Here is a 15,000-nt window from a genome sequence, read left to right as displayed (position 1 = left end):
TCTTTCTGTCAAACTCAAAACCATTTAAACTCGCTCAGACGGACCCAATTTCACCCCCCACCTTGTGACTTCCAGCTCTACGAGCCAAACTCCCTTCTTCTTCTTCTTCTTCTTCTTCTTCTTCTTCTTCTTCTTCTTCTTCTTCTTCTTCTTGGCCGTCCCTCTTCTCTCTGCTGTCTTCCGGCCTTTTCACAACCTGTCAAACACACAGGGAGAGGAAACACAGAGCTCCACTGTCAGCCAGGAATGTATACTCCATTTGGTTATTTTACATTCATGTTCTACTTTATTTATTGTGTTGTTTTTTTTGAATGGTTGTTCTGGCAGAGAGCCAGAGAATCTGTGGCATTTTGATTCCTCGCGGAGGAGGAAGTGAGGGGAGGAAAAATGACGAGCTTAGGAAAGGAGACGGGAATGATGAAATGAAGGGGGAAAGAGGGGAAAAAGGGGAAATTGAAATAGAATAAAGCAGAGAAGCAGAGTGATTGTGAAGTGGTGAGCAGGACGGACGGACGGACGGAGGGAATAACAGGGGGGGGTGTTAGAGTTGTGAAAGGAGTCATTGAGTAACTTTGAGGGTTTACATGGAGCCAAAACGCCTCCAGGAGCCGCAGAAGAATCTGAGAGCGAGCGGCTGGTTCCGCACTGCAGAGGCAGCGTTTAAAGGATCCTTCCAAATCGGACGTTCGTCCGTCATTTGATTTCCACCGAGTTAATTGGTGAGATGTGGGAATCAAGGTGACGTCGTGTCAACACTGCTCAGCAGATTTTCTTTTAGCGCCCCACACGAGGATAACGCTGCATGTTGTTCTATGTTTTTATAACAACAAATCCAAAAAAAAAGACCAAAACCATCAGCGCTCTCTGAAGCCTGTTGGTTCGTACTGAGGCGAAAACATCTCACAAATGTACAGTTTGGATTCATTTGGTGTTTTAGTGAGTATTTGTGGCTGTGTGTGTGAGTATTTGTGTGTGTGTGTGTGTGTGTGTGTGTGTGTGTGTGTGTGTGTGTGTGTGTGTGTGTGTGTGTGTGTGTGTGTGTGTGTGTGTGTGTGTGTGTGTGTGTGTGTGTGTGTGTGTGTGTGTGTGGGAGATTGAGTCAACATAAACTACAGTGTGTGTTTATAGTAATGAAGGAACATGTCACCCAGTATTGGATGTTTTTAGTAGTTTTTGAAGAAGAGTGGAGCTCTATGGCACAGAGGAAGAAGACGTCAGGCTTTGATACACACAACACTTGTTAGGAGATACATTTTCTCATGGGATTTGTAAGAAAGACAGAATATCTCCAGCCTTTCACTGCTGCAGTAAACCAAACACACTGTAGCCACTCGGCTCACCTCTACACCCAGCGTGACGCAGCATGACCGTTCAGTCTAAAAACGGCTGAAAAGCACCAAACTGCGGATCGGGTTTTTGTTTGTGTCGATCTCTGAATCTCTGTGTGGTTTCACGGATTTGTGACTCCAGCAGAACAACGGTCCAAGAATATCTCTGCTTCGGGTCCAGATCCCGGATCAGCGAGCGACCGTTAGGCCGGCTGGTGTTTGTGTGTCTGTGTGAGGGGAAAAAGCAAAGACAGCCGTGTTATTGTTGGCCGGCGCCCTGGTCCTAGTGCGGATGGTCAGCGTTGGACATGTGGCCTTTGACGGCCTGCAGGGCGTAACATCGCTGCTCCGACAGCTCCGACATTTATTTTATTGTAGTTATTTATTATTACTATATTTTGTTTTATTTATATTTCAAATGACATCACCCTAAACATGACGGGGTCATCCAAAGGACTCCTTTTCAACCGCAGACCACCAGCAAGACGCACGGCCATTAAACACAGAAAGAGAAAAAGACATTTAAAGTAGGAAAAAAAGAGTTTCTGGCACCTCACTTGAAATGATGAACCTTTCAGTAGAGTGTTGTCTCAGGATTGTCCCCGGCACACAAGTCCTTTTTAAAGGTGGACATTGACCAGATAGACTTGTGTATTATTGTTATTAAATCCGTGATAATTGCATCAGTGCTCTGCTCCTCCAGAACATCCTGTGGCTTTAATCCTCCATGTATCACTCCGACATAATACAGAGGCTGGTTAAACAACAGATGGACTTTTTTAAAGATTTGCTCTCATGAATGATTTCTATCCTATAATAGCTGTAGGATATGTCCTCAGGGAAACTATACTAGAATAGAATTCAAGCCAAGCAGTACTTATATTTGAAGTACTTGTGCTTTACTGGAGTTTTTCCATTTTATTCTACTTACCAATTCTACTTCACTTCATTTAGAGGAAATGTTGAACCGTCTGCGCTACATTTAAGATGAAGATTTTACATAAGTTGTAAATGATTTACAGACGTCTCTTTCACAATGTAAGTCTATGGGGAAGACGTTCTTTTTTTTTTTTTTTTTTTGGGCGAGCGTGACGAAGCCGGATGTTGTAATTCCACCGTGTGGCCACTAAAGTTTGACTTCAAAGTCCGACGCTTCTCTCTCACCTTCAGTTGAGTTTCTGTTGTTGCTTGTTGTGTAACTGCGGCTCTGTCAGACATCTGTGTGATGCCGGACTGAAGCTCTGCAGTAAAGTAGGTTATCACAGGGTGAAATCCCTCCCCTGTACTAATAATAATAATCATAACTGACTGCTCTTCGTTCATCATACTTCATTCAGTCTGCTGGAAAAACCTCACTGACACTCGGAGGTGATGCCGACGCTTCCTGTCTGTTGTCACGGTTCCGTCTCGTGACTTTTCTTTTTATATTTCTTTGTGCACACAGATTATCTCACCGAACAGCTTTGGTTTCTCTTTTTATAACAAAGCTGATGTAAGGTCAATGAGATGTTGTTCTGCTTGACTGTATTGATGGACTTTCTGAGGGTGTGGATGTGTACAAATGTTGACCCATGAGGAAGATGTTGTGTTGTTGGTTCTGTGTAATTTAGAACAGCATATCAGCTGTTCTTTGGTTTAGCCAAATGTGTGGAGTGAGACTCTTGGAGCTTGGTGACGATCGCATGAATACAAATATGTGCAGCATAAACATCACACCAATTTTCAATTCAACCACCTTACAATAAAGAGTCTAAACATTAGGGATTTCAATTCATGGAAGTTTATTTATCTGATTTTCAGATCTAAATTCAGAAATGACTCATTTGTGATTGTTTAAAGAACACTTTAAAAATGAAAAAGTCTTCGGCCGTTTTCTTCTTCTTCATGTTCATTTGACGGCAGGAAGCAGTTCACGGTTCCTGGTTTTTTGGAAGCTGTAAATGAACTGAGATGTTTGTTTTTTTTGTTTCAGCCCAAACCCACCAAGGGTCGGATGAGGATCCACTGTCTGGAGAACGTGGACAAGGCTCTGCAGTTCCTGAAGGAGCAGAGGGTCCACCTGGAGAACATGGGCTCCCACGACATCGTAGACGGAAACCACCGCCTCACCCTGGGGCTCATCTGGACCATCATCCTCCGCTTCCAGGTAAGACACAGCCGCGCAGGTTTGCATCCCATGAAGACGTAGATGTAGTCCGTGACATCTGGGCAACCAGATTCTGTTCCACAAATACCAATACACTGTTTAAGTGTGTTATCTTGTTAATCATAAAATGAATCATTAATATTTTAATTACAAGATAAAGTTCCGCATTATTTCTGCAGAGGTAGTGTTAAATCCTTTATAATCCTAAATATGTGACCTCTTTAATCAGGTACTAAAAGATTAAGAGTTGTACGTTTAAATGACTTCATATTTTACAGGTTTTAGACATTTCCAATTTATTTCTTTAAAGGGAGAAGACCGTTGAACGGCTCCCTCACCTCATTACGTCCCTGAGCTTTTCTTTTTTTTTTATCGGCTTTAAAGCCATCGATCTCGGTGAAAATGACCCCATTTAATGAGTGAAATCACACTCGTCATCGTCAGTCGTGTCACTCGGGTGATGATGTCATCATCAGGGACAGTGAACAGTTGGCTGAAAAGGATTTAGCTTTTATAAGCCGTGAGGATTTAAAAAAAAACTCTTTTTAGTGGTTTTAAATCCTGCAGTGGGTGAAATGGAGCCGAGTGCAGATTGACAGCAGGACCTGTGTGTGTGTGTGTGTGTGTGTGTGTGTGTGTGTGTGTGTGTGTGTGTGTGTGTGTGTGTGTGTGTGTGTGTGCGTGTGCGTCATATATGCCTCGGCGGTGTTGATTTTGCTGATTTGTGGCTCAGATGTGGCTAACGCTTCTATCAGGCTGAAACTGATGGATGTCAATCAATGAAGGTGAGGTGTGTGTGTGTGTGCGTGTGTTGTCATTCTATCTTTGTGAGGACATATCAGATTTTAAGACAGTTTGGACATTGAGGGTTGTTTTGGGCATTTTAGGATATGTCCTAAATGTGAGAATGATTTTAGAAACCGAGGACATGTTTGGACAGGGAGGACAGTTTAAGAACATCTGGACATGTTGTGAAAGTGCAGACATTTATTTTTTTTTGGACATTTTTCATCGGTATGCCCATGTTTACAGAGTGAGGACATTTTTGGACAGTGAGGACATGTTTAGAGGTGTGTGAGGGCACGTGGTTGGAAAGTGAGGACAGTTTTTAAAGAGTGGAAGGGCTGAGAGTTGGGTTCACGGCTGGGGGTCTAGGGAATGCATTGTGAATGTCCTCACAAGTATGGAGGTGCAGATGTTGTGTATGTGAGGAATGTTGGTGACAGTGAGGACAGACAGGCGATGCATCATGTCAGTGGTGGACCTCACTCATTGAAAGCAACAGCGTGGGACATTTTCACAGAGATTTATTTTGTTTACAGATGCCATGATGTCAGTTTTTATACTGATGCTCTTAATCTTCTTACAGCATGTGTGTTGTTTTTATTTTAAATAAACCCTTTAATATCGAAACCTAACCGAACATTCAAATTCATCTTTTAGAGCTGCAACTGCAGCAGGGATTGATGAATACTTTATGCATAATTTAGTGTTGTTAATTGAATCTGTTATTCCCTATGTTTGATTATGGTTATTATTACTTTGTTGGTAATGGTTTTGGTAACATAAGTTAACTTTATTATAATAATAATACCTTTCATGGTTTTCTTTTGCATTGTTTTCTCCTCCCCATGCTGTGGTGCAATTTATCCGGTTTCCTTTATATCTGTGTCTTTTCAGTAATGAGGGAACAATTGATTTAATAATTTGATAATGCTGCATGAATGCTTTGAGGTTGACTTAAGTGTCTCACAAAGACAATTACACACAAAATCGAACTCTTCCGGTGTAAATAAACTTAAATAAGAAGCAGATTCGTCAACAAGCGGCCTCCTCTCTCGTTAAGAGTCCGTTACATTGGTACCTACTCTTTCTGTCTGTGTGTTTGTCTCAGATCCAGGACATCAGTGTGGAGACGGAGGACAACAAGGAGAAGAAGTCGGCTAAAGATGCTCTGCTGCTCTGGTGTCAGATGAAGACGGCAGGGTGAGAGTCCACACAAGTTTTTAAAAATTACTTCCTCACATCTGTATTTCTAGATTATTAGTGCGTCTCCAAAGTTCAGACTACATTTCCCATCAGCCCCGTTGCCTCCTGTTCTTCTCCCTGAACAAATTGGAAGTGATATTTTTCCCCCCTTGTCAGCTTTAATCTTTCCACCACCAACCGGAATCGTTTAAAAGCTTTCGTTCTGTTTGCTGAGCAGAGTCGCGGCTAATAAAGTGAGACAGTGATGGCTCCATTAGCTTCATTTTCTGACATACCTAAATTAAATGCGATGCGATGTGGAAAAGACAAACAGAGCACCGTTAAGTACCGTTTTCAGTAGCGGCGGGGCGACATGAGAACCTGATGAGTTGTGATTTCTTCTTCCTGTCCAGATATCCAAACGTCAACATCCACAACTTCAGCACCAGCTGGAGAGACGGGATGGCCTTCAACGCTATCATCCACAAACACAGGTACTACTACTACTACTACGACTACTGCCACTACGACTACTGCCACTACGACTACTACTCTTCTACGACTACTACTCTTCTACGCTATGGAGTCATTTCACAGATTCCAATAAAATGAACTTACTGTATATTGATAATAATGTTCATTTGGGACAGAACACTTTTATTGTATTGCCTGAGGCAGATGTTTGTAACATCTTTCCAAGTGTTTACAGTTAACATTTTTTTTTTTTTTATCATAAACAAACTGCGTACTCATGATGCCACGAGAACCATTTGGAAACTGCTACAATCACGTGAAATATTTTACACAAAGCAGCTTTAAAGAGAAACCTCACGACCTTTATTATCCACAAACACAAGTGACTCCAACATCACGTCATTCCTCTTGCTCGGTCGTACCTCTGCACACAGGCTTCTCTTTAATAACTGCAGAGTCTCAGCTGATCAGTCAGCAGGCTGTTTCCCTCAAACCAAACTGAGACTCAAATCATGTCTTTATTATGCAAGTAAAAGAACAGGCATGCAGAAGATTGGAAAAAAAAAAAAAGATTTTCTGAAAATCTCTGATTTATTAATCATTTTGGGGGTTTGTGTTTGACTGATCTGGAATTATTCTTTTCTTTCCAGTTGGAACAGATTAAAACCAGTAGGGACGTACGAATGGTTTATGTTTTCATAAGCTGTTTCTCATATTTTTTGTCTAATTTTAGGCCAACAACATACTAAATAACAAACAAATTGATGATAACCAATTAATGATTTTACCCGAATCTTCCCCAGAATTTTGTCCCTGGAGAAAAGTCACAGAAAGCACAGTTGTTAACTTAATTATAAATAAATAAAATAAAAATCCAAGTAATTAAATCACTTTAGAGTCCTCCTCATGGGGAACTCGTCCTGGCTACAGCTCAGATTTCAACCTGATTTTTATTTATCAATTACTAAGTTTTTCTTTGTTTGTTATTGTTGTCTTCAGACCGGACCTGATCGACTTTGATAAGCTGAAGAAATCAAACGCTCACCACAACTTGCAGAATGCCTTCAACCTGGCCGAGCAACACCTGGGCCTCACCAAGCTGCTGGATGCCGAGGGTGAGGGAGGACACACACACACACACACACACACACACACACACACACACACACACACACACACACACACACACACACACACACACACACACACACACCTGCGTTCTCATATAGTATGCTCTCTGACCTTTGACCCTGTGTGTGTGTGTGTGTGTGTGTGTGTGTGTGTGTGTGTGTGTGTGTGTGTGTGTGTGTGTGTGTGTGTGTGTGTGTGTGTGTGTGTGTGTGTGTGTGTGTGTGTGTGCAGACATCAGTGTGGACCACCCTGATGAGAAGTCCATCATCACCTACGTGGTGACCTACTACCACTACTTCTCCAAGATGAAGGCGCTGAAGGTGGAGGGGAAGAGAATCGGCAAGGTGACCAAACACCTCCTAACACCTCGAATACTTTCTCACCTCAGCAGACGGTAAAGGGCCGTGCTGTTGTGGTTTTTTTTTTTTTAAACCTATTTCCTCCTCCTCTCTAGGTTCTGGACAACGCCATCGAGACGGAGAAGATGATCGAGAAGTACGAGTCTCTGGCGTCGGACCTGCTGGAGTGGATCGAACAGACCATCATCATCCTCAACAACAGGAAGTTTGCCAACTCTCTGGTGGGAGTCCAGCAGCAGCTGCAGGCCTTCAACACTTACCGCACTGTGGAGAAACCACCAAAGTCAGTGAACACCGTATACACACACTCTGATGACTTTAAACTGTCTCCAGGCTTTACCATGGTGTTTGGTATTCCTGGCTGATGACATTAAAAGTAATGCTGAACAGAAGTAAGACTTTGAAGCAGGGAATAAGTTGAGTCATTGTGAACAAGACGTTGGTATTGTGTTAGGAGTTATAATCCGGATGATTACGTCATCGTTGTCCGAGCCGGACCACAATAGCCAATGAGAGAGACGAGCCGGAGCTCTGCAGGCTAACGTTAGCTAGCATCCTACTGTTGAGGGATATTTGACGGTTTGTCTCTCGGGAGTTCGTAGTTTCTGTGTTTTTACCACAGTTTTGATCCCAAACTCACCGAGTCTGAACAGAAATGTAGATGATGTTAACTGGAACGAGTCGGAGCGGATGAAAAATATTTCATACCAACAGCTGCAGGAAAACAAAACAATAAACAAGTGTCTTTTTGTGATCATGAGAGGGGGGGGGGGGGGTTTAGGCCAAATGGAGCAAAACACAACTTTCCTTTTTTGTAACATTTCACATAAAACATTTACAAAGTTATTCAAGTTTTAACACATTTATGAAAAACTACTGTTTACTTTGTAGATCTACTGAAACATGAATGAGACATGACAGTCTATGACCTAATGCCTTCATGACTATGACTAGTGGGTGGATAAAAAAAACAAAAACACATTGCAATTAACATTTAGCATAAAATGTGTTGTTTTTTGTTTTGTTTTTTCTCTCTGCTTATTTTTGAGGTTTCAGATTGTGTTGTTGTGTTAGACTTCATTATATAGCACAAGTTGTCTGTCGTTGAACCTTCAAATGTCTGAAACTAATATACTTTAAAATAGTACAATATGAATTGTGCGCGTTTGTGTGTGAAGGTTCACAGAGAAGGGAAACCTGGAGGTTCTTCTGTTCACCATCCAGAGTAAGATGAGAGCCAACAACCAGAAAGTTTACACTCCTCGAGAGGGCAAACTCATCTCTGACATCAACAAGGTAACTTATCATCATAACGATAGAATACGTTACATCTACTTAAAATATATAAATCACAATGTCAAAGATCTATATTGTTAATTTGAAAAAGAGAAACTCTGTTAATAACGTCCTGCTACTAAAATCTCTTAAAAAACTGAACGTATTGATATCAATCTAGCTGTGCTGGAGTCACCGTCATGTTGTTCATCATCTGTGTCGCTGTTTAGCTGATATTGTGTGCGTTTGTTTTAGGCATGGGAGCGTCTGGAGAAGGCGGAGCACGAGCGGGAGCTGGCTCTGAGGACGGAGCTGATTCGTCAGGAGAAGCTGGAGCAGCTCGCCCGACGCTTCGACCGCAAAGCCGCCATGAGGGAGACGTGGCTGAGCGAGAACCAGCGGCTGGTCTCGCAGGTAACGCGCACTTCACTGTTACCATGGTGTTATATCCCAGAAAAGAATTTCACTTTATAATGTTGTAGAGGCGCAAAGATGGTGCTCACAGATTGTCCAGAAATTAAGAAATAACATAATAATTAATATCTTGTCCATATGTTCCTCTATCCTTCCTTTGTGTCCTCCCCTCACTCCTATTTCCTCTCTTCTCTCCTTTACTTGTTACCTACCGTTCCTCTCTTCGTTTTCCTTCCTCTTTTCTCTACCTGTCCATGTTTTCTTTCCTCTCTCCTCTTATTGTTTCCTTTCCTTATCTCACATCTTGTCTCCTTTACTGTCTCCTCTTCTTGTTTGCTTTCCTCTCTCCTCTGCCCTGTTTTCTTGCCTGTTTTCTGTCCTCTCCTTGTTCTTCTTCTTTCCTTGTTTTCTTTCCGTTTTCTTTGCTCTTTTCTTTTATTGTTTCCTATCTTCTCTCATTGTTTCCTTTTCTTCGTCCCCTTCTTGTCTCCTTTCCTCTCTCCTCTGCTTGTCTCCTGTCTTCTCTCATTGTTTCCTTTTCTTCATCCTCTTCTTGTCTCCTGTCTTCTCTCATCGTTTCCTTTTCTTCGTCCTCTTTTTGTCTGCTTTCCTCTCCTTGTTTTCTCCCCTCCTTCTCTGCTGTCCTCTCCTTGTGTCCTTTCCTCTGTCCTCTTCCAGGATAACTTTGGATTTGACCTCCAGGCCGTAGAAGCTGCTACTAAGAAACATGAAGCCATAGAAACGGACATTGCAGCCTACGAGGAGCGAGTTCAGGTCCGTTCATCACAGCTTTAGACACAGAATTATTATGAAATAAGCCCAGAAGTAGCCGTTATTATTACTGTTGTTATTGTTCAACTCTTTAGTAGTCTTATTCAAATGGAACAAACCATTTCAGGTTGGAATAAATAGTAATCAATACTTTTTTACAGTTTAATCAGGTTGTTTTATTGGTTTTATGAGAGTGGTTTTATCTCAGTGGCGTAAATTATGTCTTACTTTATTAGATTTTTACGATGAAAACGTTGAATATTACTTACATTTTGTTTATGAAAAGGTTCATGTTTGTGGTGGAAAAACACTGTTAGTGTAGGAACCCAAAACAAGGTAAGATCTGTCTTTTGCTGTCCATTCATCCCTCCCTCTCTCTCTCTGGCGCAGGCGGTGGTCTCCGTGGCGAGGGAGATGGAGTCGGAGAATTACCACGACATCAAACGCATCACGGCCAGGAAGGACAACGTGATCCGGCTGTGGGAGTACCTGCTGGAGCTGCTGAAGGCCCGCAGGCAGAGGCTGGAGCTGACCCTGGGCCTGCAGAGAGTCTTCCAGGAGATGCTCTACATCATGGACTGGATGGACGAGATGAAGGTATGGAGGCAGTCTGCCTACATATGACACAGTAAAGAAACCAAAGTTCTTCTTCTTCTGTCGGGGTTAAGACAACATTATAACTCTTACGCATTTAAGAAGTTAGGTCTACTCGATAGAAGAAGCTTTTTATACCGTGTAAGAGATCAAAGAAATATTCTGAAACTGAAACTGCAAAATAACTAAATATTGAAACATTTCAAACATTACCAGAGCAGATAACTGAAGTATGTTTGATTTTCTCTCAGAAAAATAATTAGTTGGTCGGTGCAAAACTGACAAATTTTAAATTTGAATCGACAAAATAATACTTAACTCTGAATCAGTGCACTACTAATTTATTGGCATTAAAGACCTGCATGTCTGAATCATTGGAGGATGTTTTGACCCCGCCCCCTCTCTCTCTCTCTCTCTCTCTCTCTCTCTCTCTCTTTCTCTCTCTCTCCCTGCAGATGATGCTGCTCTCTCAGGATTATGGGAAACACCTGCTGGGTGTGGAGGACCTGCTGCAGAAACACGCTCTGGTGGAGGCCGACATCGGCATCCAGGCCGACCGAGTCCGAAACGTCAACCGCAACGCTCAGAAGTTTGCCGATGACATGGAGGGTGAGACAGACGGACGAATAGAAGACATTTTAGATTTATTATCGCTCTCTATTTGGCTCTTAGTTGTTGTTCTTTCAGAGAGAAATAGATGAGCGTGATGATAATGTTTCCTCTCCCCCTCCTCAGGTTATAAGCCCTGTGATCCTCAGATCATCAGGGATCGGGTCGCTCACATGGATTTCTGCTACCAGGAGCTGAGTCAGCTGGCGGCTGAGCGGCGAGCTCGCCTCGAGGAGTCCCGCCGCCTCTGGAAGTTCTTCTGGGAAATGGCCGAAGAGGTTCTTATTATTATTCTCATAAACAGTTTATAAGAAAGTTTATAAAAGCCTTTCTTCTTAAAAGTTTACCCGGCAGCTAAATGAAAAAATATCAGTGTCAGTTTGTTTTTAGTCTCTTTTTTTTTTTGCTTTCAGACACTTCTGAAACTTTAAGAAATTGCTTTTCTTTTACTTCACTTCACTCGGTGCTATAGTGCTGATCCAAAATGGCCGCACGTTGTGCTGTAACTCAGAAGCTTTAACCACAGCGCACTCGGCTTCATCAGAATTAGAGACCTGAGTTTCGCCCTGAGGCGACGTGACTGAGGCCCGAATGTGTCTGTGGTCTGTAGGAGGGCTGGATCAGGGAGAAGGAGCAGATCCTGTCCTCCGAGGATTACGGGAAGGATCTGACTGGAGCGCGTCGACTGCTGAGTCAGCACAAAGCCTTCGAGGACGAGATGAGCGGGCGAGCCGCCCACCTGCAGCAGACCATCAAACAGGGCGAGGAGCTGGTGGCCAACGACCACTTCGGAGCCGACAAGATCAAAGAGCGCATCCAGGACATCCAGGTACGCCGCGCCGGAGTTCCTGCTCTCAGAGGGAACTTTAAATCTGTTTTTATTCCTCAAAGACGCCTTTAAAAAGTCTCAGAGTGTCTCAATATTTAATTCTAACGCTTAAAAAGCTATTTAATTGCCTTTAATGAAGTCTTTAGAGGTCTTTAGATTTAAATGACTACAAGTTAGTTATACTTCACCTTCAACTTTGTTTTAAAGGGTTTGATTTATTGGCTTCAAAGTGAATAAAAGTCCTTCCACAAACATAACTATTGCATCCCTTCCTAACACCTTCCCTCCTTCATTTCCTCCCCCCCCCCCCACACACACACACACACTCACACACACACACCTGTAGGAGCAGTGGGCGGCTCTGGAGCGTCTCTCTGCCGTCCGCAAAGCTCGTCTGCAGGAGGCCTGCAACCAGCACCAGTTCCAGGTAAAACCACTTTTCGCAGCGCATATTTTCGTAGCTTCTCGCATGAATTTGGACTGGATTTGAACAAGCACAAATTTGCTTTTCATTTGCTGTTTCAGTGCGTCTTCCACCTTATGCTATTCAAAATGATTGTTAAAAAAACTGAACTAGATTTTCAAGACATCTGTAAATCATTGGTAAAAGGAAACAAAAACACATGTATTCATTTTCTGCTCGGGCAACAAAAACAAATCCAGATAATAAAATCATGATTCCGGTCTGCAGGATACATTTTGACACCTGGAAAAGTAATTGAAAAATGTTGAAAATATTGTTTTTGGTGATATTGAACCTTTTGATTCTCTCCCCGCAGGCCGATGCCGACGACATCGACACGTGGATGCTGGACGTGCTGCGGATCGTCTCCAGCGTGGACGTCGGTCACGACGAGTTCTCCACTCAGGCTCTGGTGAAGAAACACAAAGACGTGGCCGAGGAGATCGGCAGCTACCGGCCCGTCATCGAGGCTCTGCACGAACAGTCGCGCACGCTTCCGCCCGAGAAGGCCAACTCTGAGGAGGTGAAGCTCTGACAGACACAACACTGACCTCTTTAGAGTCTAAAGTAACAGCAGGCAAGAGTTATTCTCTTCAGTCGCTGACGGATGTTGGTTGTGTGTGCAGGTTCAGAGCCGGCTGGCGGGCATCGAGGAGCGTTATAAGGAGGTGGTGGAGCTGACGCGGCTCCGGACTCAGGCGCTGCAGGACGCTCTGGTTCTCTACAAGATGCTGAGCGAAGCCAACGCCTGCGAGGTGTGGATCGACGAGAAGGAGCAGTGGCTCAACAGCATGGACATCCCCGAAAAACTGGAGGACCTGGAGGTCGTCCAGCACCGGTGAGTTCTGGATTTGTCAAGCAACGTTCGCGAACCAGGAAGTTTGGGTTCAAATAAAAAAATATTTAACAACTGTCAGTCAAGTAGATACAACCTTAAAGAGTAATTAAAGAAAAAAAAAAAGTGTGTGTGTGTGTGTGTGTGTGTGTGTGTGTGTGTGTGTGTGTGTGTGTGGGGTGGGTGGGTGGGTGGGTGGGGGTTTTTTTCACCAGGGAAATAATTTTTCTGTCATCCACCACAGTTGTTTTCCGTGGTCTTCCAGGTCTTTTGGTGTTGCTGAGCTCACCAGTGCGTTCTTTCTTTTTAAGAATGTACCAAACAGTTGATTTGGCCACACCTAATGTTTTTGCTATCTCTCTGATAGGTTTGTTTTGATTCTTCAGCCTAATGATGGCTTGCTTCACTGACAGTGACAGCTCTTTGGACTTCATATTGAGAGTTGACAGCAACAGATTCCAAACACAAATCCCACACCTGAAATGAACTCTAGACCTTTTATCTGCTCCTTGTCAATGAAATAACGAGGGAATAACACACACCTGGCCATGGAACAGCTGAGCAGCCAATTGTCCAATTACTTTTGGTCCCTTAAAAAGGAGGGGCCACATATAAAATGTGTTGTAATTCCTACACCGTTCACCTGATTGGGATGTAAATACCCTTAAATTAAAGCTGAAAGTCTGCACTTAAAGCACATCTTGATTGTTTCATTCAAAATCCATTGTGGTGGTGTACAGAGCCAAAATGATGAAAATTGTGTCAATGTCCAAATATTTATGGACCTAACTGTATATATATACTTTGGGAGAAGGGACCACCGTGGTGCGTTTATGGAAACGCTGACAATACGGAACTGAGTAGTTCACTTAATTTGAATGGATTCTGTCATAAAACATTATTCATATTTGGATTCAATCCAAAAAAGCAGTGAGTTTACAAACTATATGATCAAAATATCAATAAAAGAAGACAAACAACAACAAACCTGCCAGTCAAAAGGAAACTTAATTGTTCCCCAACGGATTCTCTAATCAAAGCATTCTTTAAAGAACGGCGTTTTGTCTTAAATATGTCAGAAAATAGTGAACAAATGTCCATCACCATGTGATGAATCTCAATCACTCAGTGATTAATTGACTAATCGTGTCAGTTCTACTCATAAGCACCACCCCCACCGCCGAACGTTTTCAAACCCTTGAGAGGAAAAAAATCAACCTGAACACTGATATTAGAAGGAACGTAAAACAAATTATTAGTTTTTCTTAAATCCAGTTGAGCTGGTTGTTGTTTAGATGCAGACGGTCACAGAGAGACTGTGGGAACCAGCGGGGGGAGGGGGGGGGGGGGGGGGGGGGGGGGGGGGGGGGGGGGGGGGGGGGGGGGTGTGTGTGTGTGTGTGTGTGTGTGTGTGTGTGTGACTGTGGTTACACAGTTCGTTCACAGAAGCCTCTGAATCTGGTTTTCAGCTACTTGTCTCTCAATATTGTTTGACCACAAAGCTTCACATGGATCCTTTCCCAGACGCTGGTTAACTGTGTGTGTGTGTGTGTGTGTGTGTGTGTGTGTGTGTGTGTGTGTGTGTGTGTGTTACTGAACAGCAGCAGGTTTCAGCTGAAAACACTTCACTTGAACTTCACATTTATAAAGATCTTTGCTTCTCAACCAGAGCTCAACAGATCCATCGAGCAGCAGATTTCATCAGATCATTTTAGTTTAATACAAACGTATCGATATGCTGTAGATGTCAGCAGAGAAATTCATGATACATTTGAGTTTACGCTGTAAATTTGCCGCTCGGCTC

General features: G+C 43.0%; 1 protein-coding gene across 1 annotated transcript in view; it reads left to right on the top strand.

Moving 5' to 3' along the window:
- The window catches only part of LOC137888427 (spectrin beta chain, non-erythrocytic 1-like), a 64,233-nt gene that overhangs the window by 20,371 nt on the left and 28,862 nt on the right, over positions 1–15,000 (top strand). Inside the window, 16 exon segments of the mRNA XM_068731813.1 lie at positions 3,301–3,474; positions 5,369–5,460; positions 5,856–5,936; positions 6,916–7,031; positions 7,279–7,391; positions 7,502–7,689; positions 8,585–8,702; positions 8,937–9,095; positions 9,774–9,869; positions 10,257–10,463; positions 10,916–11,069; positions 11,196–11,347; positions 11,680–11,898; positions 12,245–12,325; positions 12,678–12,884; positions 12,988–13,199. Of these exon segments, the coding sequence (XP_068587914.1) occupies positions 3,301–3,474; positions 5,369–5,460; positions 5,856–5,936; positions 6,916–7,031; positions 7,279–7,391; positions 7,502–7,689; positions 8,585–8,702; positions 8,937–9,095; positions 9,774–9,869; positions 10,257–10,463; positions 10,916–11,069; positions 11,196–11,347; positions 11,680–11,898; positions 12,245–12,325; positions 12,678–12,884; positions 12,988–13,199 (2,369 nt within the window).

The sequence above is a fragment of the Cebidichthys violaceus genome, unplaced genomic scaffold, assembly GCF_023349555.1.
Source record: "Cebidichthys violaceus isolate CVI_PGR_0920_01 unplaced genomic scaffold, fCebVio1.0.p SCAF_54, whole genome shotgun sequence".
Lineage (NCBI taxonomy): Eukaryota > Metazoa > Chordata > Actinopteri > Perciformes > Stichaeidae > Cebidichthys > Cebidichthys violaceus.
The sequence above is the reverse complement of the archived record's forward strand: the minus strand, read 5'-3'. Positions and strand labels throughout refer to the sequence as shown.